The sequence below is a fragment of the Tursiops truncatus genome, chromosome 12, assembly GCF_011762595.2.
Source record: "Tursiops truncatus isolate mTurTru1 chromosome 12, mTurTru1.mat.Y, whole genome shotgun sequence".
Lineage (NCBI taxonomy): Eukaryota > Metazoa > Chordata > Mammalia > Artiodactyla > Delphinidae > Tursiops > Tursiops truncatus.
Genome location: NC_047045.1, coordinates 81,762,386 through 81,777,498, shown reverse-complemented (window position 1 = coordinate 81,777,498; position 15,113 = coordinate 81,762,386). Strand labels below are relative to the sequence as shown.

The following is a 15,113-nucleotide window of genomic DNA, read 5'->3' as shown; positions in this document are numbered from 1 at the left end:
ACGTATGGTCACCTAATTTACAAAAAAGGAGGCAAGAACATATGATGGAGGAAAGACAGCCTCTTCAATAAGTGGTGCTGGGAAAACTGGACAGCTACATGTGAAAGAATGAAATTAGAATACTCCCTAACACCATACACAAAAATAAACTCCAAACGGATTAAAGACTTAAATGTAAGACTATAAAACTCTTAGAGGAAAACACAGGAAAAATACTTTGACATAAACCACAGCAAGATCTTTTTTAACCCACCTCCTAGAGTAATGAAAATAAAAACAGAAATAAACAATGGGACCTAACGAAATTTAAAAGCTTTTGCACAGCAAAGGGAACCATAAACAAGATGAAAACACAACCCTCAGAATGGGAGAAAATATTTGCAAATGAAACAACGGGACAAAGGATTAATCTCCAAAACATACAAACAGCTCATGGAACTCAATGTCAAAAAAACAAACAATTCAATTAAAAAATGGGTGGAAGACCTAAATAGACATTTCACCAAAGAAGACATACAGATGGCCAAGAGGCACATGAAAAGATGTTCAACATCACTAATTATTAGAGAAATGCAAATCAAAAGTACAATGAGGTATCACCTCACACTGGCCATTCTGAAGAATGGCCATTATCAAAAATCTAGAAACAGTAAATGCTGGAAAGGGTGTAGTGAAAAAGGAAGCCTGCTGCACCGCTGGTGAGAATGTAAATTGATACAACCACTATGGAGAACAGTATGGAAGTTCCTTAAAAAACTAGAAACAGAACCACCATATGACCCAGCAATTCCACTATTGGGCATATACCCTGAGAAAACCATAATTCAAAGAGTCATGTACCACAGTGTTCACTGCAGCACTATTTACAATACCCAGGACATGGAAGCAACCTAAGTGTCCATCGACAGATGAATGGATAAAGAAGATGTGGCACATATATACAATGGAATATTACTCAGCCATAAAAAAACGAAATTGAGTTATTTGTAGTGAGGTGGATGGAGCTAGAGTCTGTCATACAGAGTGAAGTAAGTCAGAAAGAGAAAAATACCGTATGCTAACACATATATATGGAATCTAAAAAAAAAATGGTTCTGATGAACCTAGGGGCAGGACAGGAATAAAGACATAGACATAGAGAAATGACTTGAGGACACAGGGTGGTGGGGGAGGGAGAAGCTGGGGTGAAGTGAGAGTAGCATCGACATGTATACACTATTGAATGTAAAATATTTAGCTTGTGGGAAGCAGCAGCATAGCACAGGGAGATCAGCTTTGCGATGACCTAGAGGGGTGGGATAGGGAGGGTGGGAGGGAGGCTCAAGAGGGAGGGGATATGGGGACATGTGTATGCATATGGCTGATTCACTTTGTTGTACAACAGAAACTAACAGTGTTGTGAAGCAATTATACTCCAATAAAGATTTAAAAAAAAAAAAAATCACTCACACACTGTTTTACAGGAACACAGCAGACATTCCTCCTACTCAGGAAAGTTATAATCTTTAGATCTTAAATCATAAGATATAATCATAACATCTTAAATGTGCAATTCCATCCTTTTGCAAAAAGAGAAGAAACAACCATGGTACCTGCCACTTTCTGAAATCCCTGGGGTCCCCGCTTTGCCTGACAGGATGAGATGACTTTGGACTTGTCATCGGTCGAGCAGACACCTGAGGACAGCTTTCCACAGACCCGGAAGTAATAGGTGTATTCACCAGCCCTCACGATGGTGTCATTTAGACCAAGAGGCTTCAGGTCATACATGTTGCCATGCCTTGGGTCTCTCACCTCACAGTTGTCCCCTTCAAGAACACGAGAAGGGAAGGGCAATTACACACACTCACACCTTGAGGCAAAAGTTCTGCAACTTTTAATCAGCTAAGTACTGTCTTAAAAGAGGCATTAAACATCACTTCCACGTTCTCTCCTTTTGTCTGTATAGATAAGACAAACTGCCTGACAAACAGCTTTCTCGAAAAGCTTAGGTCACAGGATGAAGATGCACTTAAACAAAACCAAACCCCACGTTCATATTCTCAAGCGTGAGATGCCGAGAGTCCGTCAGTCTGGGTAGGTGAGGAAAACGTAGCTGGCAAAGTGAGCAATGGAGTGGAGTAAAAAAAATCAAGGATAAGAAGCTGTCCATCCACTAATGGATGCTTCATGATCATGCATGGGGTTTCACATCTAAGATGCTGTTAGAACACCCCCTACTTCACACGTTCACCAGCATCAGTGAGCAGGGCTGGGTCTTACCTTCCACGCGGACGACTGGACAGGCTTCCACGGTTCTCCAGACAAACACATACTCACAGTCGTCCAGGAGCTGAAAGGTCGGGGATCCCTACAACAGAAACCAACAGCTCACTGTGTTCTCATTTATTTAAACAATGAGTCAAATGGTAGCTAGAACTAATACCCAACTTCTAACCTCCACGAGAAAGATACCTGGCACTTATGAAACACATCAGATCTGGGGGGAAACAGCACCTTCTCGTCAAACCCCACCGATGGCCTAAAACCCCTGAAAACTCAGGCAAGTTCTACATCAGACAGAAGATCTGGAGACTGGAGGGGCGTGAGAATGCGGCACGACAGACACGCACCGTCGTGTGGGCGCACTCGAGCGTTATCCTGGTGGAGAAGCGCTGGGTCCCGCACTTGTCGCCGTTGACGTAGACGATGCTCAGGGACCCGTTGGCGGCAACTTGAGGGCTGACCTGCACGACGCCCAGGTTCCAGCTGTTGTCTTCCGACACGAGGCAGGACCCCACTGCACTGCCTGGAAGGGCCAGGAAAGCCGATGAACTCGGGGGTGGGAGGAAAGGCAGAACGAACCTGAGTCCACTGCTCGGAACTCACCGTGGCAGCCAGGAATATATGGGAGAGGATTGCAGACACTCAAGTAGAAGGTTCTCCTCTTTCCATCAGCCGAGGTGTCAACCGCAGTCCAAGGCTTCCTGGCTTTGCTTAGGCCGCTCAGATCATACTCGTTCCCAGCGAGGTCTGAAACACATGAAAACGCTGGAACTCCCTGCCTTCCTGGCAGCTTTGGGCACCGCCTTTCAACCCCAAAGACCAAGGATGCACGAACTTAACATTCATAACAGGGATTTCCCTGGTGGCGCAGTGGTTAAGACTCCGGCGCTCCCAATGTAGGGGGCCCGCGTTCGATCCCTGGTCAGGGAACTAGATCCCACACGCATACCGCAACTAAGGAGCCCGCCTGGCACACCTAGGACCCAGCACAGCCAAATAAATAAATATTTTTTAAAAAATAAAAATATTCATAACAGAGAAATGAGGAGATCCCCAGGAAGCCGAGAGGCTTCTCCTACAGAAACATACACCTGCCCTGACCCTCAAAGCCTCCATTACAACAAATCACCATGGGTGTGGAGGTGAGGCTGGGGGCCACCACAAAGAATGAGGGCTGCTGGAGACCTGGCTCAGCATCCAGGTACACCTTACGGAGCTTTATCCTCTCATTCTTTTCTTCTCTTACACTGTAAGAAGCTCTGACAGTGTACTTGATTTTTTTCCCCTCGTTTTCTTCTCCGTTCTTAACCAGCTTCTGATCCCAAACTATAGCTCAAAACCATTAATTATGTATCTAGATTCTCTTCAAGAGAAGCTTTACAATTCCAGTATCATTCAAAGAAAATATGTAACACATATATCATGCTGCCTGTAAAGTAAAACATACAGAGACACATGTGCGCACACACACAGACACACACGCAGGCAAAGACACACGCTTTTGACCAGCCTCTTAATTCCTGGTCCCCCGGCCTCACCCATGACTTGGCAATCCACCGGAGAAGGTACACAGGCCAATGCAGTTTCAAACTCAAAGAATGTGTCCCGGATCCCCAGGTCAGAGTCAATGTCTTGATGCAGGAATCTGGGGGTCCCTGGGTAAACGTCGTCATTGCAGATGAAGCGGATGATGAAAGTATCAGCCCTCCCTGCGAACAAGAAGACCAGACTGTAGGAAACCACAGCAATCACAGTGCAGCCTAACACGCGTGTGGCACCAGGACAGTGTGCCTGGGAACGAGCCTCCAAGCCACCCTGTAAGGCAACCACGGCGAAGCGCCGGGTCTGGTTCAGGGACCCAATCTGAACTACAAAGTGGCCACGTTCACTGTGATAGCGACCCACGTACAGACGGTGTACACCGTGAACTCGGTGTCTTGGCATTCTTCTGTTCCAGGAAGTGTGCAAATGCTATATCCGTTTATCCATCCACTCTCCTTTACGGGTTTATTGGACAATATTTACTAAGTTCCTTACTACACACAGGAGTGAAAGAAACAAGAAAACCCGCCCTACTGGGAGCTGACACTCCGGTCCAGCGCCCAAGTAGTAAGCAAAAGGCAACCCCTCACAGACCAGTTGGAAACGAAGGAAAACGCAGCAGGGACGGGGCCTAAGAAACCCCAAGGGTGGGGAAGAGGCATGGCGGTTTCCAACGCAGTGGCCGGGCTCCCTGAGAAGGTGCCGTCTGAGCTCCCCCCACCCCCCCACCGAAGAAGGGAAGAGAAGAAATGAACTGCCTGGCAGTCTTGAGGGGAGAGCACTGCGGACAGAGGGAACAGCAAGGACCAAGGCTCAGGTGGGGAGGATGGGCGAGGGTGGGCCTCCCCAGTTCCAGAAGCAGGAGGTCAGCGGGAGTGAGCTAGCACAGTGGCGGGCGACCCCGTCAGAGGAGCAGCCAGTGTCCCTCGGCCACCGGACAGGGCTGGCTGCTACTCTGGGCTCCCGCAGGGCGGGGACCACGGGTGGGTGGTGAGCACCGGAGGCTGCGCTAGGGGAAGAACCCCAGGGTCATCAACACGTTAACCCTCACAGGGGACCAGAGATGCCCGGCTAATACAGGAGGAAACTGAGGCAAAAAGAGGGTAAGGAGCAAGTCTGGGGCAGCACGGCTCTACACTACCAAACGTAAAATAGATAGCTAGTGGGAAGCAGCCGGACGGCACAGGGAGATCAGCTCGGTGCTCTGTGACCACGTAGAGGGGTGGGACTGGGAGGGTGGGAGGCAGGGAGACGCAAGAGGGAAGAGATATGGGAACATATGTATATGTATAACTGATTCACTTTCTTATAAAGCAGAAACTAACACACCATTGTAAACCAATTATACTCCAATAAAGATGTAAAAAAAAAAAAAGGGCTGGTTATATATGTGCTGCGCCCCTGGGGTTGCCAGCGCCTGGATTCAAACCCAGCAGAATAAGTGTCAGCGGCTGTCAGCCACACGATTAGGGCCAAAAAAAAAATTATATATAAATGCCTAATCTATTTCATTTTTAAACAGCACTCTGGAACTGCAGAGCAGAAGAATTATAAACCAGAATGACGCACGCTGCTTTCTGGATACTGAAGTGAGTGAGCACCTGACTGTTTTGACCAAGAGTTGAAGAGCTTTCCATCTGTAAAGCTAAGGATTACCACTCCCCCGGCTCTACTAATTCTCCTCTAACCAACTAAAATTATCTCAGTCTGTGGTCCAAACCCTCCCCAACAAATGATACAGAACAAGATCAATTCCCTTTCTAGGACAACCCTTCCAGGATCTGATAGCAGCCCCCAGGCCCCATGTTTTCTGTCCCTGAAGAAGACCCCAATTCTTCAATCCCCTTCACAAGAATCCTGAACTCATTCCTTCGACGCCCTCAGAGTTCTCTTCCCAGCGTGTTCATGGATCCGTCAGCCTGAGCGCGATGCGCAAAAGTAGCCAGTGACCGCACACTGCCACGGGTGCAGGAGGGCAGAGCCGTCCCCACTCCCTCCTGGATACTAGGTTCCTCTGACGTCGACTCAGACGCCCCTCATGTTTTCCGCCCCACACATCACACGACGGCCCCCTCCTGAGTCCATGCCGGTGTGGTGCACAGAGCACAGGTTCACAAGCCAGAAGGCGCGGGTTCCAACCTCCGCCCTGCCGCTCACTGGCTGTGTGTGTGATGTGGCTGCACCTCTGTGGGCCTCCGATCCTCAACGCAAAGCAGAAACGTGTTAGTCGGCAGAGCCAGGATGAGGATCGAGAGACCTGGCTGCCAGCCCTGGCTCTGCCCGGCGCTGAGCCAGTGGCTCTGTCCAGGGCACAGGGCCTTCCGGGGCCTTCGTCACCTGTGAAGCAAGAAGGTGGCTAAGCAGAGGGTGTGAGCGCAAATGAGATGCACGGGGTTGGCGGAGAACCAACCCGCTAAGCGCACACAGCACTCCACACGGGGGCACACGCGGCGAGCATTCACGACGGCAGCTGTGACTCCACCACCCCCGTCCTCCCGAGGCCCTCAGACTCGGCCTTGCACCTTATGACACCAAAAATGGCAACTTTCAGTTCACAGTCACAGCTGCAGGAAGGAGTAGAAACGTGAACCCACCGGAGATGCAAAACTGTATTTAAAGATACAATCAAGACTGAGTAGAGGAATTGGCGGAAAGAAAGAAATTTAGGAAAAAACAAAGTAACTTCCGTTACCTTCACCCACCGCTTCTTTAATACCTGAAAAACACAGCACAAAAGGCCGAGCGAACACACTCCTATCAGAGGAGCCGCTGGAGGTGCAGGTGGAGGACACCTGGGGGCGGGCACAGCAGAACCTAGTGGCCGAGACCCCTCCGGCCGCGGGATGCACTCAGGCGGCTGGGAGAACACACCAGAGGCTGGGCACGTGGGGCTCAGAGGCGGGGAGGGTGGCCAGGACTCAGAGTCTACAGGCACTCCCGTTACACTCTGAAAGGTTTACAGTCACGGAACCCCCAGGACACAGGTTAGCTGCAAACACAGGGATGTGAGCTCACCTCTGGGGTGGGAAGGAAGCCCCGTGTAGGTCAGAGTTATAAAGCCCTCGGTGGACAGCTGGAGGCTCTTCTCCAGTCCCACCAGCCTTCCTGGCTTCAGATTCTTCAGCTCTTCCGTCTGGGTCTCTGCCTCACAGCCGGAAGCTGGCTTTCCATCCAAGGTGCCACAGACGGGCATCGCGCCGCACACGTTAAACTGCAGGCCAGACAGCGAGAACCACACACCAACTCAGGCCACGTGACTCACCGCGAACATAACCCCGAACAACTCAAACCCTGCCCAGCCAAACAGGGTTGCCTGCTTGTTATCCAAACAATTGCATAATTTGTTCCTTATTAGGCAAATGACCAACTTTAATTGCCTGGGCAATTAAATCCTGAAGCTAGTACATAAAGCAGAAATCAAAGTCCAAACGGCAATGCCCATAAATTGCCTGTAAGGCTTCATTCATACAGCCCCGTATCTCTAAATGCATGAGACACACTGCACGTAACAATGCAGCATGTATAAGAGAGGAACTGTAAGTAGGCAGAATTTTACAGTATTTTTGATTATATGAGGAAGAGCACATATGGTTGAAGTCACATTAATTAAAAGTAAATATAATGGGATACCCCTGTATTTCTTAAAGCTGTTGATACCATTCGATTTAAATCCAGTAGTTGATATAAGGAAGCAGGATATGCTCTTCGGTACGAGACACGGAAAGGAAAGACTTCTCTACAACTGGTATGTGGACGACGTATAAAAAGTTAAGAACTACACGTACAAAGCATTTTTCCTTCAGACCAAAGTTTACTACTTAAGAAATGGCCACTTAAGACTACACCCAGGCAGGTGCCCTGCAGCCACGTGGGCTGCGTGGTCACAGAGGTAGGGGCAGCTGAGCCCGGCAGGGCCAGGTGAGGAGGGAACAGTGCCAAGCAGCCGGCTGCTGGGCGGTGGCGTCCTGAGCCCTTCTGGCAGCACAAGGGCTGTGTCCTGACTCCCAGGAGCCTAGACACCCACTAATCAACTCCACTTCCACTTGCATCGTCCACAGTCTGTCCCTGCTGTCCGCAACTGTGCACCTGCCACCTCCCGCCCCTGCTACTGCACGGGCACAGCCTTTCCGGCCTGCTTCGAGCACACTGTCTACGGGGCCACCTCTTCCGGTATGTCCGCTACAGAGCTCCTCTGCTGGCACGTTCTCCCTGGGCTCGCCGCCTCTGGCATGTCCTCTATGGGACTCTCCTCTTCCGACATGCTCCCTGTGAGGCTCAGCAAAGGTCCTGTCTGCTTCTCACACTCACACCGACAGCCAAATATACTGTCACCTGTGATAACCTGGTACAAGCCAAACTCCAGAACAGCAGCTTCTGAGAGGGGGTGGGGAGAGGGAGGGCTGCAAGCCACTGTGCTGCTGAGTGACGAGCCCTGTCAGGTGCCTCCTGGCTCTGGAACAATCCGCAGGCCCTCCCGCATGCGCTGTGCCTGCAAAGTCCCCTTTGCATCAAAGTGCTGTGACATTCTCACCCCAACTTCCTGCTTTCAAAGGGTATTCTCTTCTTCCACTGTGGATTTTGCTAGAAGTTAAACCTAAATAAAGATTTTTTAAGAGCTTTCTCCCTGTCGAGCAGCGCTTAGTTTACTACAGAACAGCATTAAGTGGAGATTTTCCTCCTCACCGCTCCAGACACCCTGTCAGGGCCGCCCGTGAAGGAAGCGCCGTCAGAAGATCCCAGAGCACTGCCGTCGGTCGTCTCCCTCTAATAGGGGAATATCGTTTCCACTTGACCAGTGCCTCTGAAACCCCAGTGGGCATCAGAGCCACGTGGGGCCTTGTCAAAACAGGCTGCTGGGGCTTTGCTGTTGGCGCAGTGGTTAAGAATCTGCCTGCCAATGCGGGGGACACGGGTTCAAGCCCTGGCCCGGGGAGATCCCACGTGGCATGGAGCAACTAAGCCCGTGCGCCCCAACCATTGAGCCTGTGTTCTAGAGCCCGTGCGCCACAACTACTGGGCCTGCGCTCTAGAGCCTGGGCTGTGCAACAAGAGAAGCCACCGCACCGCAACAGAGTAACAACTAGAGAAAGCCCGTGCGCCGCAACTGAGAGCCAACGCAGCCAAAAATAAATAAATAAATAAAGTTTAAACAAACAAACAAAAAACCCAGGCTGCTGGGCCCCACCCACAAGACACTGCACCTCCTGCAAGCTCCCAGGCGATGCCCACGCTGCTGGCCTGGGACCACCACTCCAGACGCGTGGCCACGGGTTAGGAATAGCCTGTTTTCTAAAGAATGACACCCTCACATCTGCAGCATAACAGGATGGGGCGACCTCATTTCCCCTTCAATCGGGGTTTTCTCATCTCCTCCTGGGTAAAAGCTGCCATCACAGGGCCCTGGGCAATTCCTGAGGGCACCTGCCTCCCCTGCAACCAGCTGCAGGTGACTTCCACGCATCCTCCCATCCTTTCAAGGCAAATCGGAAATCATCACACAAGCCTTACCACAAAAGTCTTCCCGATGCCCGAGACCACATATCCTTGGGAACTGTTTAGTGGGTTCAGATCAAACACATACCCACTGTTGGGGTCCCTGATGGAGCAGGCCTGCAGGAACAAAAGAGGCAAAGAGGCACATTCAAACCTGGTCCATGAGAACATGGCGAAGACAGAGCAGCTCCAAAGCCTGCCCCGTGTGGACTGCACTGACGCTAAACCCCGTCCGAGAAGCAGCCCTGGGAGAGCTCACGGCCCCTTCCAATACCGCATCTGAAGCGCTCCATGTGGGACACCAGCTCCGAGACGCTGACCTCATCTGAGCTCCTAAGACTGCTTCACTTACCTGAACAAGACCGCTGCTGACCCCCAAAGAAAGTGAGGAACCGTAACAGACCCACAAATAATTACCCGTCTCTTCCCCTCTTCTAGAAGGGATAACGAGCCCCCCCTTCCCCCACCGCCTCGTGTCTTTTTCCACCCCACCCGCCACATGCAGAGAATGGAGCAGTGGCCACACCCTCAGAAAACACTGCCGGCCCCGCCCCGACTCCCACCCTCCCTGGGTCCCACAAGCCCGGGACTCTGCGCTGGGAACATTCATCTGGGTGAGCCTGGGCTCTGCTGCCTGATGGAGCCCTGAAAAGGGAGGGAGGGAGGGAGGGAGGGAAATCCGTCCCATCATAAAGAAAAACACCCCGTGCTGTGAACACAAGGTGCACCCCTGGGAGGGCAGAGAACACATCTCAGAGCAGCTGGCTGCCACGCTCTGCAGGCAGGGGTTCACCGAGGGCAGGAGCGCGTGCCAAGGCCGAAGAGCGGCGTGAGCCCAGCGCTGCAGCAGGCGCGGGGCTGAAGCAGGGATGCGGCTGGAAGCAGAGCATTAAAACCTTAAACATCACGTTAAACCACACGGGCTGTGTCCGACAGACGATGGGGCACGTTTTAGGCATGGTCGTGGTATTTAAGCACCCATCTCTGTGGTGACGGACAGCCCAGAGCCACCGCCACGCTGAAGGGACAGCGATGTGGAGAGAAAGGAAGGAACTCAGAGGAAAGCTGGAGGCCCTGGTTCTCATCCCAGGACTGGGAGTCGGGGCTGAGGGAGAGGCTCGCGGGATGACTTCCAGATGCCTGCTGTCGAGGCGGAGGAAAGGCAGACGCTGTAAGGGATTAAGAAGCACAAGGGGAGGGGTGCAGAGCCGGGACACCCGGGTGGGAATGGCCAGAGGCCCGGGACCGCACCCGTACCTGGTCTGTGTCTGTCGTTACTTGGACAGGACAGGCAGCCTCCGTGTTCCACAGGAAGCTGACCACACACTCCCAGCTGAGAGAAAATATGGGATGGGTGTTCTGAAAGGACAAATCCGGGATAAAAGTCAGTATGAGAAAATGGAACTTGCTCTAACCAAAAGAATACGTGCCTGATAAATAAAAAGGGCTAAAATCTATGGACTCTCACGGGACGGTGCTAGGCCAGGTGCTGCACGTGACGCATCTAATTATAACTCAGTGTCCTCAGCATTCCTACCGAGGAGATGTCCTCTCTTACGCTCGGATGCTGGGAAATTCACCTGAGGTCACGCCAGGAGTCAGTGGTAGAACTGGGATCCAAACCTAGGTCTGAGTCCAGTCCACGCTTCTGAAAACCGTTCTACACCCAGATGCGGAACAAGAGGCAGAGCCCAAGGTGCCGGTGCACGTGATCACAGCCACGCAAGCGCAGACACAGGCGAGACTGACCTATGGGGCGCGGGATCGGCACGGGGCGGGGGAATGGACCGGGAAGGGGCACACGGAGGCTCCCGGGCTCTGTCTGCAGCCGTGGGTCTAGTTACACGGGTGTGCTCATCCCGCGGTGAGTCGCTGACCATCTATCTGGGCACTTTCCTGGGCGTGTTTTCACTAACAAGTGTGATGAGCATTCCTCACCTGAGCCTCAGGACAACCTCTACCCGCCCCCTGTGTACAGATGAGCAAATGGAGGCACAGAGGAGGGGAGACGCCCGCCCAGACACACAGGTGAAGGGGATGCTAGGCTGCCCCGCGCGCCTCACCCAGCGAGCACCCTCTGAAGTCCCCACGCTCTCAGCCGCAGCATCTCCAACAGTGAACTAAACACACACCCATCCATCCCTCTGCCTCACCACGCGGCTCTGCAAAGTCCTGGGACTGCGGAACTCCCCGGGACATGACCCTCATTCAGTGTTTCCTGGGCCCATGAAATGCGCCCCCCCCCACAGCACTGCTGAGGGATACAGTTAACAGCGTGCAATCGCTCTGCAAACTGACCAGCACCGTCCCAATAGGATGTCACAGGAAAGCTGGAAAAACAAGGGTCCGAGAGAACTGCCTGGAACTGTCCACTATCTCTGTGGCAACGAGACACCAGAGAGAGGAAGCGGAGTGGGATGAGGCCCAGGGAGGGGACGCCCGGACGTGCCCAGCAGGAGGCGAGGGCCGGGCTGGGCAGCCAGCATTCCTTCCTGGGACGGAGAGCAGAACTCGGGAAGCCGACTCTGGCTTATCAGAGTGTGTGTTTACAGCTCAGTTATGCGACACTTTCCTTGCACAACTCAGGCTGTGCTCAGCCAGCTAACATTTTCCTTCCCTTATCAGAGTGACCTTAAGCTCTAGAGACACTATCTCTTGGGAAAACCTCGTGTGCTGGCAAAGGACAGAGAAAACTTGGCGTCTGCAGGACGCCTAGTATGTAAGTGACTGAGGCCCCCTGCCTGCGGAGAGGAGTGGACACACTGGGCCGGGTTCTTGTCTACGAAGTGAGAGGACGCTGTAGCAGACCCTTAAAAAGTGGAACCAGCCCTTGGAAAGAATCTGTTTGATAATAAACATGAGCTCTTTATTATTCCCACTCAGTTTCATCTAAGAGTTTGGCAATTATTCAAAAACACACGTGACCCAGGTATGAATGTAAAGCTCCAGGTTAAAAAAACAATTAAGTTTAGAAAAACAGGGTTCTGGGAATGGACACCAGTGATGCGCGCCCAGCACTGTAAGCGTACTTAATGCCGCTCAACTGTACATCTGAAAATAGCTGAAATGGTAAATCTTACGTTATACACCTTCCACCTCATTGTTTTTAAAAAACCAATGGGGACTATTCCCAATGACCCCGGGGCATTTCTATTTGGAGTTTTCTCTTCTGTTCTGCCCTGGCCGAGGAACTCGGGCCCAAATGCAATCTCCATCACCTCCTCCAATTCCCAGCCTTGACTTTTCATTCCTGCTTTTCTGACGTATTACACACACCTCCCTCCGTGTTCACCCACTGGCCTGAGCTGCACCCAGCCTCAGTCTCCTCTATGAAGTCTGCTGTTTGGACTGAACCGTCTCTAAGACCTATTCTGCAGCCGTGATCCTCAGATCACCAACTCACAGGGACTAACAGGCAGGGCGGCATCTGTACCACTCAGAGAAAGAACTCAAGTCTACAGAAGACCATACGGTGTACGTCACAAACCAGCAGTAAGAGATCAGGCTTAAAGTTGAGAAGGGAGAGCCACACAAGCACCATCACCGTGCTCCTTGCCTCCTTGAGTTTGTATCACATGCTGGCCTGAAGCAGAATTAAGATCAACCTTTGTCCCTGTGAAGAGACACCCAAAGCAACCAAGGTCATGGGTGACAAGCAGCGCCTTCCTTACCAGGCTGCCCCTGGAACAGACGAGGTGGATCCTGGTGGTGTAGGTGGTCCGTCTCCCATCGCTGGTGGTACAGGCTGAGCCATTCACATACTCCAGGAGGAGGCTGCCGCTGTCCTCCACCATGGGGCCCGTCTTCGCCATCCCCAAGTTGCTGATGGAGACGATTTCAGAAAATGAACCCTGCAAACATGCGTGTCCGTTATGTTTCCTTCTGAAGAGAAAACAACTGATTTCCTCATTACTAACACAGTGGATTCTCATTATTCACAGTAGTTGCGTTCTACAAACTCGCTACCAATGCTGAATTAGTGAATACTGAACCACCGTTCGTACACAGAGGGGAAACACAGTCAGTCAGCCCTCCATATCCACAGGCTCTACCTCTGCAGGTTCAACCAACTTCAGATCGAAAATATTCAGGGGAAAGAAATTCCAGGAAAAACAAAACTTAAATCTGCCACCAGCATCTACTAACGTAGCATTTACACTGTGTTAAGTATTATAAGTAACCTAGAGGGAACTCAAAAGTGAAGCTGTGTGTAGGTGCAAATACTGCGACACTGTATATAAAGGTCTTGGGCATCCTTAGCTGTTGGTATCTGCCGAGATCCTGGAACCAATCCTCACCCCACGCACCAAAAGGGACGACTGGAGGTACCTATATGTACACTTATGTCACACAGACTGTGATCCTGAATACTCAAGATCCTGGTAGATTCTATTTTCTTTATTTTACAAAAGAGAAAACGAGGTTCAGACATGCTAAGTGACTTATCCAAGGCCACCCCACCAACGGGCATCAGAGGAAGGACTCAAACCCCGCCCACCCGGCCAGGAGCTTCTGACACCGCACTGCCCACCCCCCGTGTCTCCACCCTCTGGCCGTCTGGGTAGAAGAGCTGAGACGAGAACGCAGAGCCACGTCAGTCCCCTCTGTGCATGTCCACGGAAGACTGTGAAAGCACCCGGTACTGATTTGGAGTTACAAATAAACATGAGCAAGTAGACAACTTCGCAGATACAGAATCTGAGAATAACGAGGACTGACTGCCCTTTGAGGCCGCTGCTCCGACAAAGAGCACGCGCGCGTATGTACACGTGTACACACCACGGGGTGCTCACTCTGAACCACCAGAGAGCGCTCGCCAGCTTCCCTTAAAACACCTCCAAGCTGCCGTGTAACAGAAGCCAGGAAAGTACATTCCCGACATGCTATTTTTAAAGAAGCACACATACATCTTTATTTTAAGATGCACCGTGTGCACGGAGCCCAGGGAAACATACCAGAGCTCCAGCAGTAACTGCATTCCATCGGACGACAAAGTGCAGCTCGCACCCTGGCGAGAGCTAACACTTGGATCTAGTTCATCCACAGCAACTCTACCGAGCAGGTGGCCCCCTAATTAGCCCAGAAGTAAGAGCTTTGGGAAGCAAAAACTATGCTTTACAGATGTCTGCTGCTCACGCAGAGACACTTCCTCTGCCGAGTACTGTGAGCACAGGAGGTCCCCGACGCCCAGGCTTTTTTAAATTTTAAATCTGAACAATGACTCGAATAGGATCACATCTGTAGGGGGCAGGGGCGTTCACCCCGAGGCCCTCTCCCACTCAGAGGGCTTCTCGTCAGCAGCCAGGCCTGCTTAGATCTGAAAGTCCCGGAACAGGCCCCTCCACCACCAAGTCCTGGGCTCAGGAGGGGACGGCAGACTCACTTGGTCGTTTTGGTACTTCATCTGGCAAGCGGCCGCGTACCGATCGCAGCCCGGCACTGGGTTCAGAGGTCGACACACGTTTATGTAGTACTTCCTCCACGTGCTGTGTGCCCCGGCATTGTCCAGGGCATACCAGTTTCCTCCACGACCAACCTCGGATTTTGCTAGCCTGAAATTTCAAAGGGAAATCCATGCTTTTCAAGCTGACAGATTTCGGTCCTACGATTCACTTCTAAGCAGTTAGAGAAATACTGAAGGAAACGTGCCCCGCCCACCAAACTACCAAAGCCGGCACACCTGTGTTCTCGAACTCACTAAATGCGGCCCCCGGCACACCTGGAACTGGCCCCGCACCTCTGCACCGACAGGCATGGCTTTAAATGATGCAGTGAAGACTGAGGTTTTGCTGGGCGAAGACTGGTTGATCTCG

At 51.7% G+C, this 15,113-nt stretch overlaps 1 protein-coding gene across 1 annotated transcript in view; it reads right to left on the bottom strand.

Annotated features, from left to right (window-relative positions):
• The window catches only part of IGF2R (insulin like growth factor 2 receptor), a 109,861-nt gene that overhangs the window by 37,186 nt on the left and 57,562 nt on the right, over positions 1–15,113 (bottom strand). Inside the window, exons 18-27 of the mRNA XM_033867936.2 lie at positions 14,684–14,852; positions 12,972–13,151; positions 10,558–10,659; positions 9,316–9,417; positions 6,823–7,018; positions 3,804–3,974; positions 2,869–3,012; positions 2,613–2,788; positions 2,263–2,350; positions 1,593–1,808 (exon numbers count right to left, since the gene is read on the bottom strand). Coding sequence (XP_033723827.1) covers positions 1,593–1,808; positions 2,263–2,350; positions 2,613–2,788; positions 2,869–3,012; positions 3,804–3,974; positions 6,823–7,018; positions 9,316–9,417; positions 10,558–10,659; positions 12,972–13,151; positions 14,684–14,852 — 1,544 coding nt within the window. The remainder of the gene's footprint in view (positions 1–1,592; positions 1,809–2,262; positions 2,351–2,612; positions 2,789–2,868; positions 3,013–3,803; positions 3,975–6,822; positions 7,019–9,315; positions 9,418–10,557; positions 10,660–12,971; positions 13,152–14,683; positions 14,853–15,113) is intronic.